The 15,923-nt window shown below is 39.0% G+C and overlaps 1 protein-coding gene across 1 annotated transcript; it reads right to left on the minus strand.

Annotated features, from left to right (window-relative positions):
• Window positions 1-311: 311 nt before the first annotated feature.
• On the minus strand, window positions 312-5,674 carry LOC114569005 (low choriolytic enzyme). Its single transcript, XM_028598793.1, has 9 exons — window positions 5,608-5,674; window positions 5,397-5,484; window positions 4,324-4,387; window positions 4,037-4,192; window positions 2,377-2,497; window positions 2,112-2,290; window positions 961-1,042; window positions 507-631; window positions 312-401 (listed from the first exon to the last, which is right to left on the minus strand). Coding segments are annotated over exons 2-9 (807 nt in total). The 5' UTR covers window positions 5,475-5,484; window positions 5,608-5,674; the 3' UTR covers window positions 312-399.
• Window positions 5,675-15,923: the final 10,249 nt, after the last annotated feature.

Here is a 15,923-nt window from a genome sequence, read left to right on the forward strand (position 1 = left end):
ACATACAAAGCCCAAAACAAGTTGCAGTCCAGGCAGTAAAGAACTAGTAATGTACTCTATACATCTACTACATACTCAGAAAATAAAATACATTCACGACCAGATAAGAGAAAGTCACGCAATGTTCAACTTCCATCTGGGTCTGGTTAATAAAACTACCAGATTCTCTAAAAATAGAAATATTTGAGTGAGGTTTTGATTGTTTGAACATGAGGATTTTCTGACCAAAAAAGTTAGGTTATGTATGGAGACAGTAATGAGTCAGTGGAGTCAGCGTTTCATTCCAGTCAAAGTAACTTTATAGAATGATCAGTGGCTGTAGTGCTGATGAGTTCAGGGCTGCAGCTTCTGTTGGTCAGGGAGCCTCTGATCGTCTGTCAGCACATCTGAAAACACTTCTTCTGTAACAGTGAAACAGCACAGAGGGGGATTAGGTCCAAACTCAATGCTGAATACAGGTGTATACGTATATTTATTTTTTATAATATGCTCATGTGGACACTCACAGCACTTGTAGAGAGTGTTGAGCCTGGCAATGTCGTTGCGACTCATCTCCTTGGCGTTGCCAAAGGACACGTTGGCGTTGGGGATGGGGACCATGGTGGGCTGGTTGTTCTTGGAGAAGGCGTACCTGCAAGAGGACACGGAGCAGTTAGACTGGAGCACAGCACATCCTGGGAAACTTACTGTCAGTGTCATTTTGGATTCAGACTTCACATTCATCCCACACGTGAATAAAGTTGTCAGGACCACGTCAAAATCAAAAACATTGTGACAGCCCGGCCTCAAAAAGGTAGTTCATGCTAAGCGCCGGACACAATGACGGAGCCGCTGCAAAATAGGCTTGGGAAGGAACCTGTTTTGGTGGATATAATTCTTCTTTTTATTATTATTATTATTATTATTATTATTATTATTATCATGCACACACAACACAGAAGTGAAGTCAGCTTTTCTTACTTGTGGTACTGCATGACAGAGTTGTAATCGTAGGGAGTGCCCTGGTTCAGGGTGGCGATCTTATTGAAGTTGTGCTCCATTCCTAAAAAGAAAAAAGAAATGAATAAAGTTAAGTTTAAAGTTACATTTGTTTGGTTTGACTTCACTTTGTCTCTGGACAGAAAGGAGTCCAGCAGCTGGAGAAAGATCCCAATAATCTGCAGAGCTCCGTGGTATGGTGCTGATGGTTTTATGTTCAGAGAAGTGCAGTCACACAATGAGCTTCTGTTTCATGAAGGATCAGGCATTTGCTAAAATGTGGCGTTCCCCCTGGCAGTGTGATGTTCAGGCTCTTTTTGTCCACTAGGAGGCACCAGGGACCATTTGCAGTTAGCCCTCCTTAAAGAGTGACAGAATGTGGTTCATGGGAATGAACACAGCACATGAGTTGAACAAAAGCAGAACTGTCTAATATCACCAAGCTTGCCTGTCTGTAAGGCAATGGTATAATAGTTTGTAATGTGGGACATAACGTTTGACTTTTTGATTTTCAGTTTAGTTGTGGTTAGTTCCCATTACATACAAAATACATTGTTGGAAAATGGCTATGATTTTTAATGTTTAATCATTGTGCAACTTTAATGTCCGATGTTACACACAGCACGGTCTCATGTCAGGTCCGTTCAGTTTCGGTTGTTCAATGTCACGACATTTGATGGAAATTTATGCTTTCTTCCCATTTAATTCAGTAGTTCAAGGGTGGCCAGTGCACCTGTAATATTAAGTCTGGACTCCCGCCTGGCCCCGCTAACTGTGGCAAATATTTTCATAAATTTTAACCCCACCTTTATCCCCAAAGAGGGAATATTATTCATGTGCAGTGATAGATAAAATGTAGGTTAACACTGATGATTATGACAGATAATTATTCTTGTGTTTATTGTTATATGAGTAGCGTTAGTCTTTTGTAAAACCAAACCTATGGAGGGTTAGTGGTATGTAACACTTGTCCTAAATGTATTTGGTACCTCTAAAATTGCATGTGGCCCCAGCCTGGTGCCTCACTTTTAAATGGTCTAAAAATCTTATGAGTGTGTCTTATTTGATTGTACTTGTCTGCAGTTTACTGGGTTTCTTCTGAAACCAGTCTGAATAATAACCAGCTCCCTTACCAGACTGAACGTTTTGCAGCATGACCCTGATGTGGTTGTCCCTGTCAGAGCGGGTCTGTTCATGGTTGAAGCCCAGAGCGTGGAGCAGCTCGTGCTGCACCGTGCCATGGTAAAGGCATCCACTCCGGGCCAGAGACACCACCTGCTTCCCACCACGACGGCCAACGAAGGAGTAGCAGCTGGACAGGAGCACAGAGGAGTTGAAGAACACTCAAGTGTGAGCAAAGCTTTCAACTCAAAGTCTTCTATAACATCAATTTCTTACCCATTCTGGGACTCGATGCTCAGCCAGTCGCGGTCGTTGCTTTGGGTGGGCCTGAAGCGGATGCAGGAGAAGGAAGAGAAGGACTCCAGTCCACGGATGATGATGGCCTTCTCCCGGTCAGCTGCCAGGACCACAGGACACAGCTTTTAGCTTCTTACCATCCCATAGCACACAGCATTTAGCTTTTTAGCATCCCACAGCACACAACATTTAGCTTCTAGCCATCCCACAGCACACAACATTTTGCTTCTTATCATTCCACAGCACACAACATTTACCTTCTCAGCATCCCACAGCACACAACATTTAGCTTCTTATCATCACATAGCACACAACATTTAGCTCCTTAGCATCCCACAGCACACATTTAGCTTAGCTATTTCCATACCACAGCACAAATCATTTAGCTTATTAATATCCCACAGCACACAACATTTAACTTTATACCATCCCACAGCAAACAACATTTAGGTTTAGCTTCTTAGCATCCAACGGCACACAACATTTAGTTTCTTAGCATCCCACAGTCACACATTTAGCTTCTTACCATCCCATAGCACACAATATTTAGCTTCTTAGCATGCCACAGCACGAAAACAACACAGTGACATACTGGCCCCAATTATTTGACTACTTTTCTTTTTTTTGGAAATTACATTTGAAAAAGGAAATCCTATTATTAATAACAGTAGTTATTCTTTTAGAATGGAGTGTAGTTTCTTTAAACGACACTATTTACCGTCTATTTAAAGTGATGTAGAGTCAGTCAGCCCTAGCTAAATGTTTTAGTGAGTTTCTGACAGCTCATGTGACATGTTTTGTTGCTTCAGAGGAAGAAATAAATGACTGATGAGTGACTCAGCGGCTCTAAGTTATTGCTTTTTTGAATCCTTACTGTGTTCGATTTGACTGTTGCACTGGGGCTCCAGCCCCGAATGTTTTCTCCAATTGCCTGAATCTTTGAGGTTTCTAAAATACGTCAACTGTTTAATGCTACTACTATTACTACTACTACTACTACTACGAGCTATTCCCTAAAGAAATCTAATATAAGCAAATGTTCTTTTGGGGATCCGTGATTTACAGTTGGAGCAGCCCTGATTATTTTGGGATGAATTCAAATATAGCAGATTTATTTCAAGATGAGTAATGCTGTTTACGCCAAATTCATACGCTACCTATGTAGCCTAACAAATAAAAATAGGAACATCAGACAATGTTTTCCTGTGGCATGAGTGAAAATGAAGAAATCTGGTTTCAGAATGATGAAGACAAGTGGAGAACAGTTAGATACAAAACAGGATGTTGGCTCTACAGGATGATTTCTTGTCTTTGGGTATCAAATTTTTCTCAAATGATTTTTAGGCATTCTATTATCTGAAATGGCTTGAAAAAAAAAGTGCAAATAGCTGCCCCCAGACCCCTCCAAGTTTGGGCTGAGCCCCGAATGTTTACAGCTTCTGGCTCAACTGCTGCTATTGATGGCTTTACTTTAACAGTGAGCAGCAAACAGGCCGCTGTCTGTTTGATTCTGGTATATGAACAGTTTGTTCTCACTCTCAAACCTTTTTTCAAAGTTGTTGCTACAACAGGCTGCATTAAATGAGGAAGTCTGCTGTATATGGACAGAGCATATGCGTGAGATGTGTGTGACACTTACAGAAGTGGTTAGTGATGTAATAAGGAACGTAGACCTTCCCGTCAGTGTATTTGCCCCACATGCAGCCCCGGCTGGTGCAGGGGTCGGCGTTTCTCTCGTCCTCGCTGTCGATGGCGATGTCTCCTCCAGTCAGGATGGGATCATCGTCAGAACGGACTGAAACACATCACACACACACACACACACACACACACACACACACACACACTCAGAAACATGTTGAACTGCTACTGATAGAACAAGGAAATATGACGAGGAACACGGTGGCTGCAGCGGCTCACACTCACTCAGATTACTGTTGGCTCTCTCCAGAAGTTCAGAGACAGAAAGCTCCGCTGAGTCATCCTCTGCACATCAACAACAACACCATTTCACTTTGTGTAAAAATACAGCAGTCACAGCACAATAGGTCTGATCATTAGAACAGATTACATACCTGCCTGCAGGTTCAGCGTGGGATTAGAAAAAAAAAAAAAAAACACGTTAGAGATAGATTGAAAGAAATGACTTGAAATGACAGCTAAAAGTTTACAGAATAATCCTTTTTCAGCCAAATAACCAAATTCTGTGATTTAAAGTAGCAAAGCACAAAGAAAACAGAGTTCAGCATCGTGGAACCTAAAATATTGTGTATGTTAGGGTTAGGGTTGTCATCCAAGCTGTATCATCATCTATGAGAAATTATCAAAATAGTACTAAAGAAATGTGCTTAAAAAAAAAAAATCTGCTCTGTATCACATGAGAAAATATTAGTTTCTCCTTGCAATGTTCTTTAAATATCTTATACAAGATTTGGCAGCCCTTCCTAGTATACATCGACTCTCTGACTATACATGCAGAAACTGATAACTAACTTTAATTACGTTTTTATTTATTTTTTTTGTGTCTTTTTCTTCTTTTTGCTTGTTTTCTGTCTCCACTCTTTCTTATTTCTAAGATCTAGAAGGAATTATGATGAGCCTTACTTTCATGTTTGTGACCGTTTTGATGAAAAAATTGGCACATCCAGCATTTCTTCTGTGCAGGTACGTTAGGAAATATCACAGAAATCTCGCACACTGCTCTTGCTCCAGCATCACCATTTATTAAAGAAAAATAACGTTTCGGCCCCTTTGGACCTTCGTCAGGAGTATTATAATACTTAATTATTAAATATTTATTACTTAATACCTAATATCGTCAAGAGTATACAGCAAGGGCAGTGTGTAAGATTTTCCTTTTTTCCATGTTTGTGACCAAGACAGGCAAGGTTAAACATGCATTCTATAACTCCTAGAAGTGTTTTGCTGCTACATGACGAATGACCGGATATCACACTGTGCTGTCATTGCTGATTGTTCCTTTTCCATAATGGTCCTACCTCATTGTCGGCCCAACAGCAGGCAGACAGCAGCAGCAGAGCCAGAGCTGAGAATCTGAAAACAGACATACGAGCCATCCTAGCAGACCTGCAGGACACAGACACAGCTTCCACTCAGAGGAAAGATATACAGAGTTTTAACCAAAAAATACAGACAGCTGAGGGTTCACACACTTCTTCAGTGCATTCTGCTGCAGACATTTGAACTCACCTTGGATTCCTCTGTGTGGACTTGTGCAGCTTCACTCCATGTTTTTATACATGTTCAAATGCATCACTGAACCCAAATATGGATTATCTGGAGACTTAGAAAGCCAAAGAATCAGCTAAACTCACAGACTTATCAGGCATACAGAAACATCTCAATGCCACTGTGGGTGGGAAAAGCGACACTTGTTGCATTTAACATCATACTGTAGAAACACACGGAAATAGGCAAGAAACAAAAGTCCCTGTCATTTTTGATTTGTTCTTATTATTTGCTCATTTTCTGTGGACTGTATTCATTTATCATAGCTTTGCTAAAAAGTGTGATGAGTGTTCAGTACAGCACATGAAATGTTTCGTTGACCTCAGCTGTTTTTGTAAATTATAAATGAAACCATATTTATGTGCTGTGATTACAGAGGTGCTGCTGGAGCATGACACTTTGCACATGCAGAGGTGGAGAAAATAAAAGGAACACATGTACAGTGTAATGAAATGCACCCTTTGTAATTTTATCCAAAAAGACATGGACAAAATTAAATGAACACTTTACAATCTAAGAAAGTCTGTTACTAAATGATTACAAATTACCATAATGTAGAATGACGTCCTTTTTTTCTTTTTTTACAAATATAAAGGTATTGTATGGGATGGTACAATATTTTACAAGGTTGTGTGTTATCTTTTCAGAATTAAAAAGTGACTTATCGGCACACAGTTTGTGTGTGAGACTGTACGTCTGGTGTTCCGAGTAAAGAAAAAAGCCTTATCAACTACAGTACAGTATGTGCTGCGTTTGATCACCTGTGTGTTTGTCACTGGGCTCTGTTCATGAAGGCCATCGATGTGAGAATGACAGAAACTGTGAATATTGCTGATCTCCTGCGTGGCTTTTCACTGAGTTCTGCTTCTACATGAATGTTGACCTTGTTTGTGGCTTAAATCTTTTCTTATGGTGACTGCTGGGGCTAGTACAACACTTCTATCTCCTCAGGTCACAATAAAACAAACAGACACAGGCTGAGGTTATGATGCAAATAAGCATGTTTTATTTATTATTAGTAATCAAGCTCAAAGCGGATTTTTGCGTTATTTGTGATGATGTCATTGGACACTTCATTTCTCATTAGGACAGCATGCAAGCTAATTTTAAATAATATCAAATTCTGAATAAAAGCACATTCGTTAAGCACAAGATGCATTTCTGGTTTTGCTTGTAAAACATTGCATCTGTTTGCTTCATTTGATCTGAATTTCCTGTTGGAATAAAAAGAGGGAATTTGTTCAAAAATATTGAATGAATATACATACACACATACACATGGGCATGCACATACCCTAGGATAATTGAATTCCGTAAGTTACAGGTTTGTTGACGACCATCACCAGGGGCGTCGGACTGGGGGTAAAAAGGGGACTGAATATCCATGGCCCTTATGTGAGGAGGGCCCAAAAATATGCTAGAATTAATAGCTGTGGATGCGGGGAGGTGCCCATAGAAAATGCCTTTCTACAGGGCCCAGAATTTTGTGCTAGGCCCCTGACCATCACATAACCCTAAAACAGGGGTGTTAACACCCCTGTTTCAATGTCAACCTCCTCTCTCACTTCCCAGGTTTCTTTTTTCTTTTTCAACAATTGTTTTATTCATTTGTATTCCTTGCAACTGCAACTTTGCGAACAAACTCTTACTATTGTTGGGGACCAAGAGTCTGGTTAAACCTGATTTTAACCAAAAGGCCTCAGATTAAACTGACCTCTGGATACAGGACACACATGTGCTCAGAGACAAAAGAATCTTGGCCTGCATGTAAACCCCAAAGCCAGAGTAATTCACACCTCTATGCGAAAGTGCCAGCCAGAAGGGAAACGCCTCACAACTCAACAACTCAGGAAGTCAAAGAACTACAAGATTGTAGTCTTCACCCTTTCAAGAGTTTTGAGTCTTCCTATTGGTTCAGCGGGACCATAAACACAGCAGGGGGTCTTACAGTTTTTCACGATTGGCAAAACAGTTATTTTCATGGTCAAATCACACATTGTAAACTAAACTCCAACACCAATTTTCAAAATACAATAATTCACTAACACAATACACTGTGTTACCAAAACAATGTAATCATGTCTCAAAATCAAATAATTCTTCCAAAACACTAACACATGTTCTCTCCCAACAGGAACATTTAGTCAATCATAGCACAATGTCATAAAAAACACTAACATCCCATGGAATAACAGAAACTACATTATTTTATGTATCAGGTCTGCCCTTATGCAACAGACAAAAGTGACTGTATTGATCATAGATTGTGTTTTGCACTGCAGTTCCTGTTGAAGCCTCTACATTTTTGTTTTGTTGGGTTTAGCAAATTTTTTTAAAGATTATTTTTTGGGGTTTTCTGCCTTTATTCGACAGGACAGCTAGTTGAGAAAGGGCAGAGAGAGAAAGGGGGAAGACATGCAGGAAATAGTCACAAGTCGGATTTGAACCCTGGATATCTGCGTCAAGGCATAAACCACCAAGTATATGTGTACATGCTCTACCCACTGAGCCAACCCGGCCACCATTTTCTTTCTTTTGCTGCAGAGATTCAATACAAAAAATGATTGACCCATCTCAGAGTAGCTTTATAGAATGTACGGTTTGTGAAAAAAAGGAGACAGAGACAGAATTGTCCTGGTCCTCCTCTTCCTCTCCCTCGTGAAGGCATTTTTCTTATTTTCTGTGTTCATCTACAGTATATTGTTCAAATAGGTCCTTTTTTACTGTACTACCATATGATCATGCGATTGAAAGAACCTCAACACCTGAGTGTGTTTCCTAGAAGGGAATCAGCTGTGATCGATCTATTTGCATGACTTCAATCAGCTGTTTCTCAATAAATGCATATATAAAATGCAGGGGATATATTTGTGTTTCAATTTACAATATGATCAGCTGTTCACTTTGACTTTAGCCTATAAGTTAGGTTTAGAACATGATGTTATCTGTTCTGACATACAGTGTGAACGCATTTGTAAATTTGGCAGTGAAGATCCATTGTTTTGGTCTTGGTGGAGCTTGTGTGTAAAAGAAGTTCAAGCATTTTAAATTTGTGTTAACTGTATGCATTTTGTGTCAAAGCAACAAGAAATGTGTTAATTGTATAGCCTACACAGACGGATGTTGTGCTGTGTTAAGAGCTTAGGAAAGTTGTTAAAAGTATTGAAAAAAGTGTCATAGCGATTGTGAAAAACTGTAATTAAACTAATACCTGTTTCATGAAGTTACTTTCGAATTAAAGCATATAGTGCTGGACTCAGTCGAGACCAACTAGAATATTTGGCGAGTCCAATGGCCGAGTCCGAGACAAGACTTAATGCAGGAACAATACATTAATTAATGCATCAATTAAGATATTTGAATCATCATGATTTCTGATTCATTGATGATGTTCATGCCTTTTTCACTGGTAAGTCTGTAATTCAAGTGACAGACTAAAGAATACTGAATTGTAGTGTTATAATCATGATTAAATATTACTTCTTCATTGCTTCATCATGTTTGTGGCCCTTCAAATAAAGTACTGACCTGGACCATCTGTAAAATTAATAATTGGTGGCATAACATTAAATGTATTAAGAATTAAAGTAGTGGATTGGCAAAATGAATCACTACATTTACACAAAATACAATTTACTGCTGATGCATTTTTGAAGTTGCTTTATTCACAACAACATAAGGCACTTAAACAGTAATGCCTGAGAATAATGGATACCCAAGTAGGATATTTATGAATTTTACTTTTTGCCAACTTGTCTGAACACCTGAACTTTCTACACAATTTGTTTTCATTTGAGAGGTCACAAAGATGATTGCTGCATATGCCACCATTAATCATGTGTTATTTATCAATGTTAAAGATGAACAGGTCCGCTCTTTATTTGAAGGGCCACGCACGATGAACAGCAGCTAGGCTTTCAGGGTCATCCGGTCTCAGAGAAAGGTATATCTGTGTGTCAGTTATGGTTAGCATTATTGTACCTCAGCGTAGCTAACATTAAGGTTCGCTGACAGAAGCTCAGTCTCTTGGGACTTGGCTTATGAAACAGAGGGTTGTGTTTCGAGTCCCTGTATGGACCAAGTATGGGTTGTTGACTGGCAGTGTCTGGAGAGGTGCCAGTTTACCTCCTAGGCACTGCTGAGGTTCCTTTTACCCTGCGCATGTCTGTTTTGCGTCTTTTGTAAGATACATTACATGAGATACATTTCAACTGCCAACCACATGTAAGTAAGTAAAAGTAAAAAGTGTGCTGAGACATTTTCACAAATCTTCAGAGATGTTTAATTACAGCATAATTACCTTTTGTTTCATGGTTAGAAATTACTGATACTGTAGGGATCAGTTATAGGCCATTGATGGAATCTACTTTTGGATTGCCAGGAGGCTAATGCTTCTAACTGATCTTTACACAACCCTTCTGTGTGGTTAGAATCAGAGGTGCAGAGTTTTGAAAGCCTTTTGTTGCAAATTGTGGGCACAGTTGCAATATTTTATTTAGTTTGCTTTACACGCAGTCTTGCAAAAAACAGGAACAATGACAATTTGAAATAAAGCCTAAATTTAAAAAAAGACAAACATTGTCTACCTTGGGTAGAGCATGCACACATATACTTGGAGGTTTATGCCTTGACGCAGATATCCAAGGTTCAAATCCGACTATTTCCTGCATGTCTTCCCCCTTTCTCTCTTTGCCCTTTCTCAACTAGCTGTCCTGTCGAATAAAGGCAGAAAACCCCAAAAAATAATCTTTAAAAAAATTTGCTAAACCCAACAAAACAAAAATGTAGAGGCTTCAACAGGAACTGCAGTCCAAAACACAATCTATGATCAATACAGTCACTTTTGTCTGTTGCATAAGGGCAGACCTGATACATAAAATAATGTAGTTTCTGTTATTCCATGGGATGTTAGTGTTTTTTATGATTGTGCTATGATTGACTAAATGATCCTGTTGGGAGAGAACATGTGTTAGTGTTTTGGAAGAATTATTTGATTTTGAGACATGATTACATTGTTTTGGTAAACACAGTGTATTGTGTTAGTGAATTATTGTATTTTGAAAATTGGTGTTGGAGTTTAGTTTACAATGTGTGATTTTGAGCATGAAATTAACTGTTTTGCCAATCGTGTGTTGTAGGTGTGTTGGTGCGTTAAGAGTTCAGGAAAGTTGTTAAAAGTATTGAAAAAAGTGTCATAGCGATTGTGAAAAACTGTAATGACAACATTACATTTACTTGAGTACTATGTTTACAGTTTTTCACAATCGCTATGACACTTTTTTCAATACTTTTAACAACTTTCCTAAGCTCTTAACACAGTTAGCACAACATCCGTCTGTGTAGGCTATACAATTAACACATTTCTTGTTGCTTTGACACAAAAGGCATTCAGTTAACACAAATTTAAAATGCTTGAACTTCCTTTACACACAAGCTCAACCAAGACCAAAACAATGTAATATTACAGTCAAATTTACAAATGCTTTCACACTGTATGTCAGAACAGATAACACCATGTTCTAAACCTAACCTTACAGGCTAAAGTCAAGGTAAACAGCTGTTTATATTGTGAATTGAAACACAAATATATTCCCTGTATCTTATTCCATTGCTAATGAGAAACAGCTGATTGAAGTTATGCAAATGTATAAATCACAGCTGATTCCCATCTAGGAAGCACACTCAGGTGTTGAAGTTCTTTCAATCGCATGATCATATGTTCTAAAAGAGTACTCTTTGGGCTGATATTGTGTGGAAAAGGAACAATTTGGAGAGAGAAAGAAAGAAAGAAAGAAAGAAAGAAAGAAAGAAAGAAAGAAAGAAAGAAAGAAATGCCTGCACGAGGGAGAGGAAGACGAGTACCAGGACAAGGGAGAGGAGTGGGGCAAGGACAAGGGAGAGGAGTGGGGCAAGGACAAGGGAGAGGAGTGGGGCAAGGACAAGGGAGAGGAGTGGGGCAAGGTAGAGGGAGAGGAGTGGGGCAAGGTAGAGGGAGAGGAGTTAGAATGCGTGGTGGTGCTCAAAGAAGGACCAGAGCTAGGGTAACTGATCAAATAAGAGCTACTATCCTTGATCATGTCATAAACCACGGGCTATCATACAGAGAGGCTGGTGAACGAGTACAGCCAAATCTCAGCCGGGACACAGTGGCATCCATTGTCCGTATTTTCAGAGAAACCAACAGGTAGGATATTGCTTTTCCTACAGCAAAGTGTAAATACAGTAATTTTACCATTTACAGTATTAGAGTGACTGTATGCCTCCGGTCTCTAAAATGTAACTGTATTTTGTCCCTCTAAGGATTCAACGTCTACCTCCCTCAGGGGGCAGAGGAAAGCTCCTGAATGAAGAACAGGAACGTGCTATTGTCAACATGGTGATTGCTGACAATGAAATAAAACTGAAGGACATTCAGTCCAGAGTTGTAGAGGACAACCTTGTCTTTGGGAACATTGCAGCAATCAGCATAACATCCATTTCTCAGACTCTAGCTAAACACAGAGTCCGAATGAAACAACTATACAAAGTTCCTTTTGAAAGGAACAGTGAGCGCATCAAAGAACTCCGTCACCAATACGTCCAGGTAAGGTTATGCAATACAGTCATTACTGTACTATACACAGTGTGTTTTGCAGTAAACTACTCTATAAACCCGGAGTACATTAGGACATACAGTAGATATACAGTACAGCACAGCATTTACATACACTGTGTCTAATTACTTTCAGAGAGTCATGGAGTTGGAGGCCAATCAAGTCCCACATGAAATTATCTATGTTGACGAGGCTGGCTTCAACTTGGCAAAAAGGCGTCGCCGTGGGAGAAACATAATTGGCAAAAGGGCCACAGTTACCGTGCCGGGCCAGAGAGGAGCCAAAATTACCATGTGCGCCGCAATCTCCAACAACGGTGCACTCCTGCATAAATGTGAGATTGGCCCCTACAACACAGCCCGCCTTCTCCTGTTTTTAGAAGACCTGCACGAAAGACTGGTGCCAGAGGTAGAAAGGGGACAGGTGGGAGACCACTTGCCAATATATGTGATCATATGGGACAATGTGGCATTCCACCATTCCCGGGCAGTCACAGCCTGGTTTGACGCCCATCCAAGGATGATGTCCCATTTCCTTGCCCCTTACTCCCCTTTCCTCAACCCCATTGAGGAGTTTTTCTCAGCCTGGAGATGGAAAGTTTTTGACCATCGTCCACATGACCAAATGTCCCTCCTGGATGCAATTGATGCTGCATGCCAAGACATCACAGCTGAACACTGCCAGGGGTGGATAAGGCATGCCAAACGATTCTTCCCACGATGCCTTGCCAATGAAGATATCAGGTGTGATGTGGATGAGAACATGTGGCCAAATGCAGAAGACCGGGCAGATTAGAAGATTACTTTGTTTTTGTTATTATTATTCCAGTGCTTTTTCTGTTTGTATATCTTGCAGCAATGTCCTTTTGCAAATAAAGTCTTTACTGCAGCAATTCTGTCTCTGTCTTTTTTTTTTCATAAACTGTACATTCTATACAGCTACTCTAAGATGGTCATTCATTTTTTGTATTGAATTTCAGCAGCAAAAGAAACAAAATGCATGCATTTACTAAACCCAACAAAACAAAAATGTAGAGAGGCATCAAAAGTAACTGCAGTGCAAAACACAATCTATGATCAATACAATATACTGTCTATTGTATAAGGGCAGACCTGATACATAAAACAATGCAGTTTCTGTAATTTCAGCTGATGATAGTGTTTTTTTTGTCATTGTGTTATGATTGACTAAATGTTCCTGTTGGAAGAGAACATGTGTTAGTGTTTTGAATAATTATTTGATTTTGAAACATGTTTGCAGTGTTTTGTTAGACATAGTGTATTGTGTTAGTGTATTATTGTATTTTGAAAATTGGTGTTGGAGTTTAGTTTACAATGTGTGATTTTGAGCATGAAATCAACTGTTTTGCCAATCGTGTGTTGTAGGTGTGTTGGTGCGTTAAGTGTTTAGGAAAGTTGTTAAAAGTATTGAAAAAAGTGTCATAGCGATTGTGAAAAACTGTAAGTGCAATTTTAGGGAGATTTGTACTTACTTATTTTCATTTTTGGAACATTATACTTCTACTCCATTACAATTTGGAAGCCAATTTTGTACTTTTTACTCCACTACATTTATTTGATCATGTTAGTAATTAGTTATTTTGCAGATTCAGATGGAAACAAAATAGGCTACTAATAAAACTAATAAATGATGATATTATGTTTTAATATTAATGATGCTTACATATCAATGCATCAATACTTATAATCAAATAATATATGTTATTTGAAAGGCCATTCTGCAAGGTGAGTACTTTTACTTTTGGTACTTTAAGTATAACTTGATGCCAATACATATGTACTTTTACTTAAGTTAATATTTCAATACAGGACGTTTACTAGTATTTCTACACTGTTGTATTGCTACTTTTACTTTAGTAAAAGATCTGAGTACTAGGGGTACCCTGGTAGCTCACCTGCTGAGCATGTGCCCTATGCCTTTTCGAATAAAGGCCAAAAAAGCCTAAAACAAATTATGAGATTTCGTTATTTTCATCTTTAATCTGACTGATCCTTCAACATAAAGACTAGGCTTACATTTGATTTCATTCAAAAACATACTTCAATATATTTGCTTCTCATTTGTTTACATTAACAAACATCAAATTAACTAAATGTTGTAAAACAACTAAAATTAATAAATTATTAACGACATTAAAAATTGCTGAAACGATTGAATTGTTTGTAATACAGAATGTATTAAACCTGACAATTAATAGTTTCACTTCTTGATTGTCAAATGGTTTATGTCATCATCTGTATAAGCATATGCAATCCAGTCTGCTGCAACCATTTCTCATCACACTTAGACTCAGATTTCTAAACAGAGGTAATGTGGCTTTGTCGCGTGACATGTCTATTGTAGTTGATGTAAGAATGAGTGAGGAAAATGTCTCAGTATTGCATGTTTTGCTCTGTACACTCAGTGGTGGAATGTAACAAAGTACATTTACTCAATTACTGTAATTATTGGCTGAGCAGAAAAATCCATGTTCCCATGCATACTCACCAAACTTTGCACCAAGTCCAGTCCTATGCCAAACTTAAGCAGTGTGATTTGTGTGCTAAAAGTCCAGATGGTGGCGCTACAACAGCCATCTAAAATTTGACACACAAAAATATATAACAAATTAACCATACATGCTACAACGTCGCAACTTACGTCAAACTGTAGCCCCAATGGAGAAGAAACTATCCTCTGCTTTTGCCAGTAGCAATTTTGAAGTCCATCACTCTACTTTTTGCAAAAACCTACGTCAAACTGTAGCCCCAATGGAGAAGAAACTATCCTCTGCTTTTGCTAGTAGCAATTTTGAAGTCCATCACTCACAAAATACACTACTGGACATCACTGGGTAACCATAATTACCTCAGAGTCACAGTTTTAATATTATGATTGTGGCTCAGGATTTTGTGGGCAGTTTATATATATATATATATATATATATATATATATATTTTTTTGCAATGTCTTTCACAGTGCAAATAACGTTATATGTTTCCGACCATGACATTTCCTGTAGACATGTATAGTTTCCGACTGGGAACCCAGAAATTCCGACATGCCATGTTAAATTCAACACAACATTCGTGGCAGCGTTAGCTCAGTTGGTAGAGCAGTTTGTTTATGGAGAGGCTTACTCCTCGACGCAGTGGCCGTGGGTTCGGCTCCGACCTGCGGCCCTTTGCTGCATGTCATTCCCCCTCTCTCTCCCCTTTCATGTCTTCATCTGTCCTGTGAAAAATAAAGGCCTAAAAATGCCCCCCAAAAAATAAATGTAATTGAACAGAACGCAAAGCCCCCTTTCTCCAAAACAGAAGGTAACCCCGGTACAGGGCAGGGATGTGTGGCTACAGGACAGAGAACACTACAGGAGGCTAATAGCTGCTGGTTAATAAATAAGGCAGGAACACCAAAAGCGGGAAGAAGCGTGGGTTAATATGTATATTGATACTGGGATGTCTACACAACTGTGTGAGTAGATTGACTTCTTAAAGTTCGCCACTTTACTTGAACCAAAGTTCAAAACAACTGTTCATGTATGTCTTCTTTAGTCTATTGGCTATTTAGTTTTTTTTCCTGGAACATGTCGCAAACACCTTTTGCACTTACTGCGGCGTCTTGTGTAGACTGTTAAATATTTATGACCATATGTAGGCTACATTTCATGTACCACCAGTACAT

This window comes from Perca flavescens, chromosome 1, assembly GCF_004354835.1.
Source record: "Perca flavescens isolate YP-PL-M2 chromosome 1, PFLA_1.0, whole genome shotgun sequence".
In the NCBI taxonomy this organism is placed as follows: Eukaryota; Metazoa; Chordata; class Actinopteri; order Perciformes; family Percidae; genus Perca; species Perca flavescens.

What these genes read in the sequence shown, in the direction of transcription:
- LOC114569005 (XM_028598793.1), bottom strand. Translation starts at nt 5,474, where the DNA reads ATGGCTCGTATGTCTGTTTTCAGATTCTCAGCTCTGGCTCTGCTGCTG. An exon ending in GAGAGCCAACAGTAATCTGA is followed by an intron (nt 4,193 to 4,323) that starts GTGAGTGTGAGC and finishes GATGTGTTTCAG; the next exon opens with TCCGTTCTGACGATGATCCC. An exon ending in TTACATCACTAACCACTTCT is followed by an intron (nt 2,498 to 4,036) that starts GTAAGTGTCACA and finishes TGGTCCTGGCAG; the next exon opens with CTGACCGGGAGAAGGCCATC.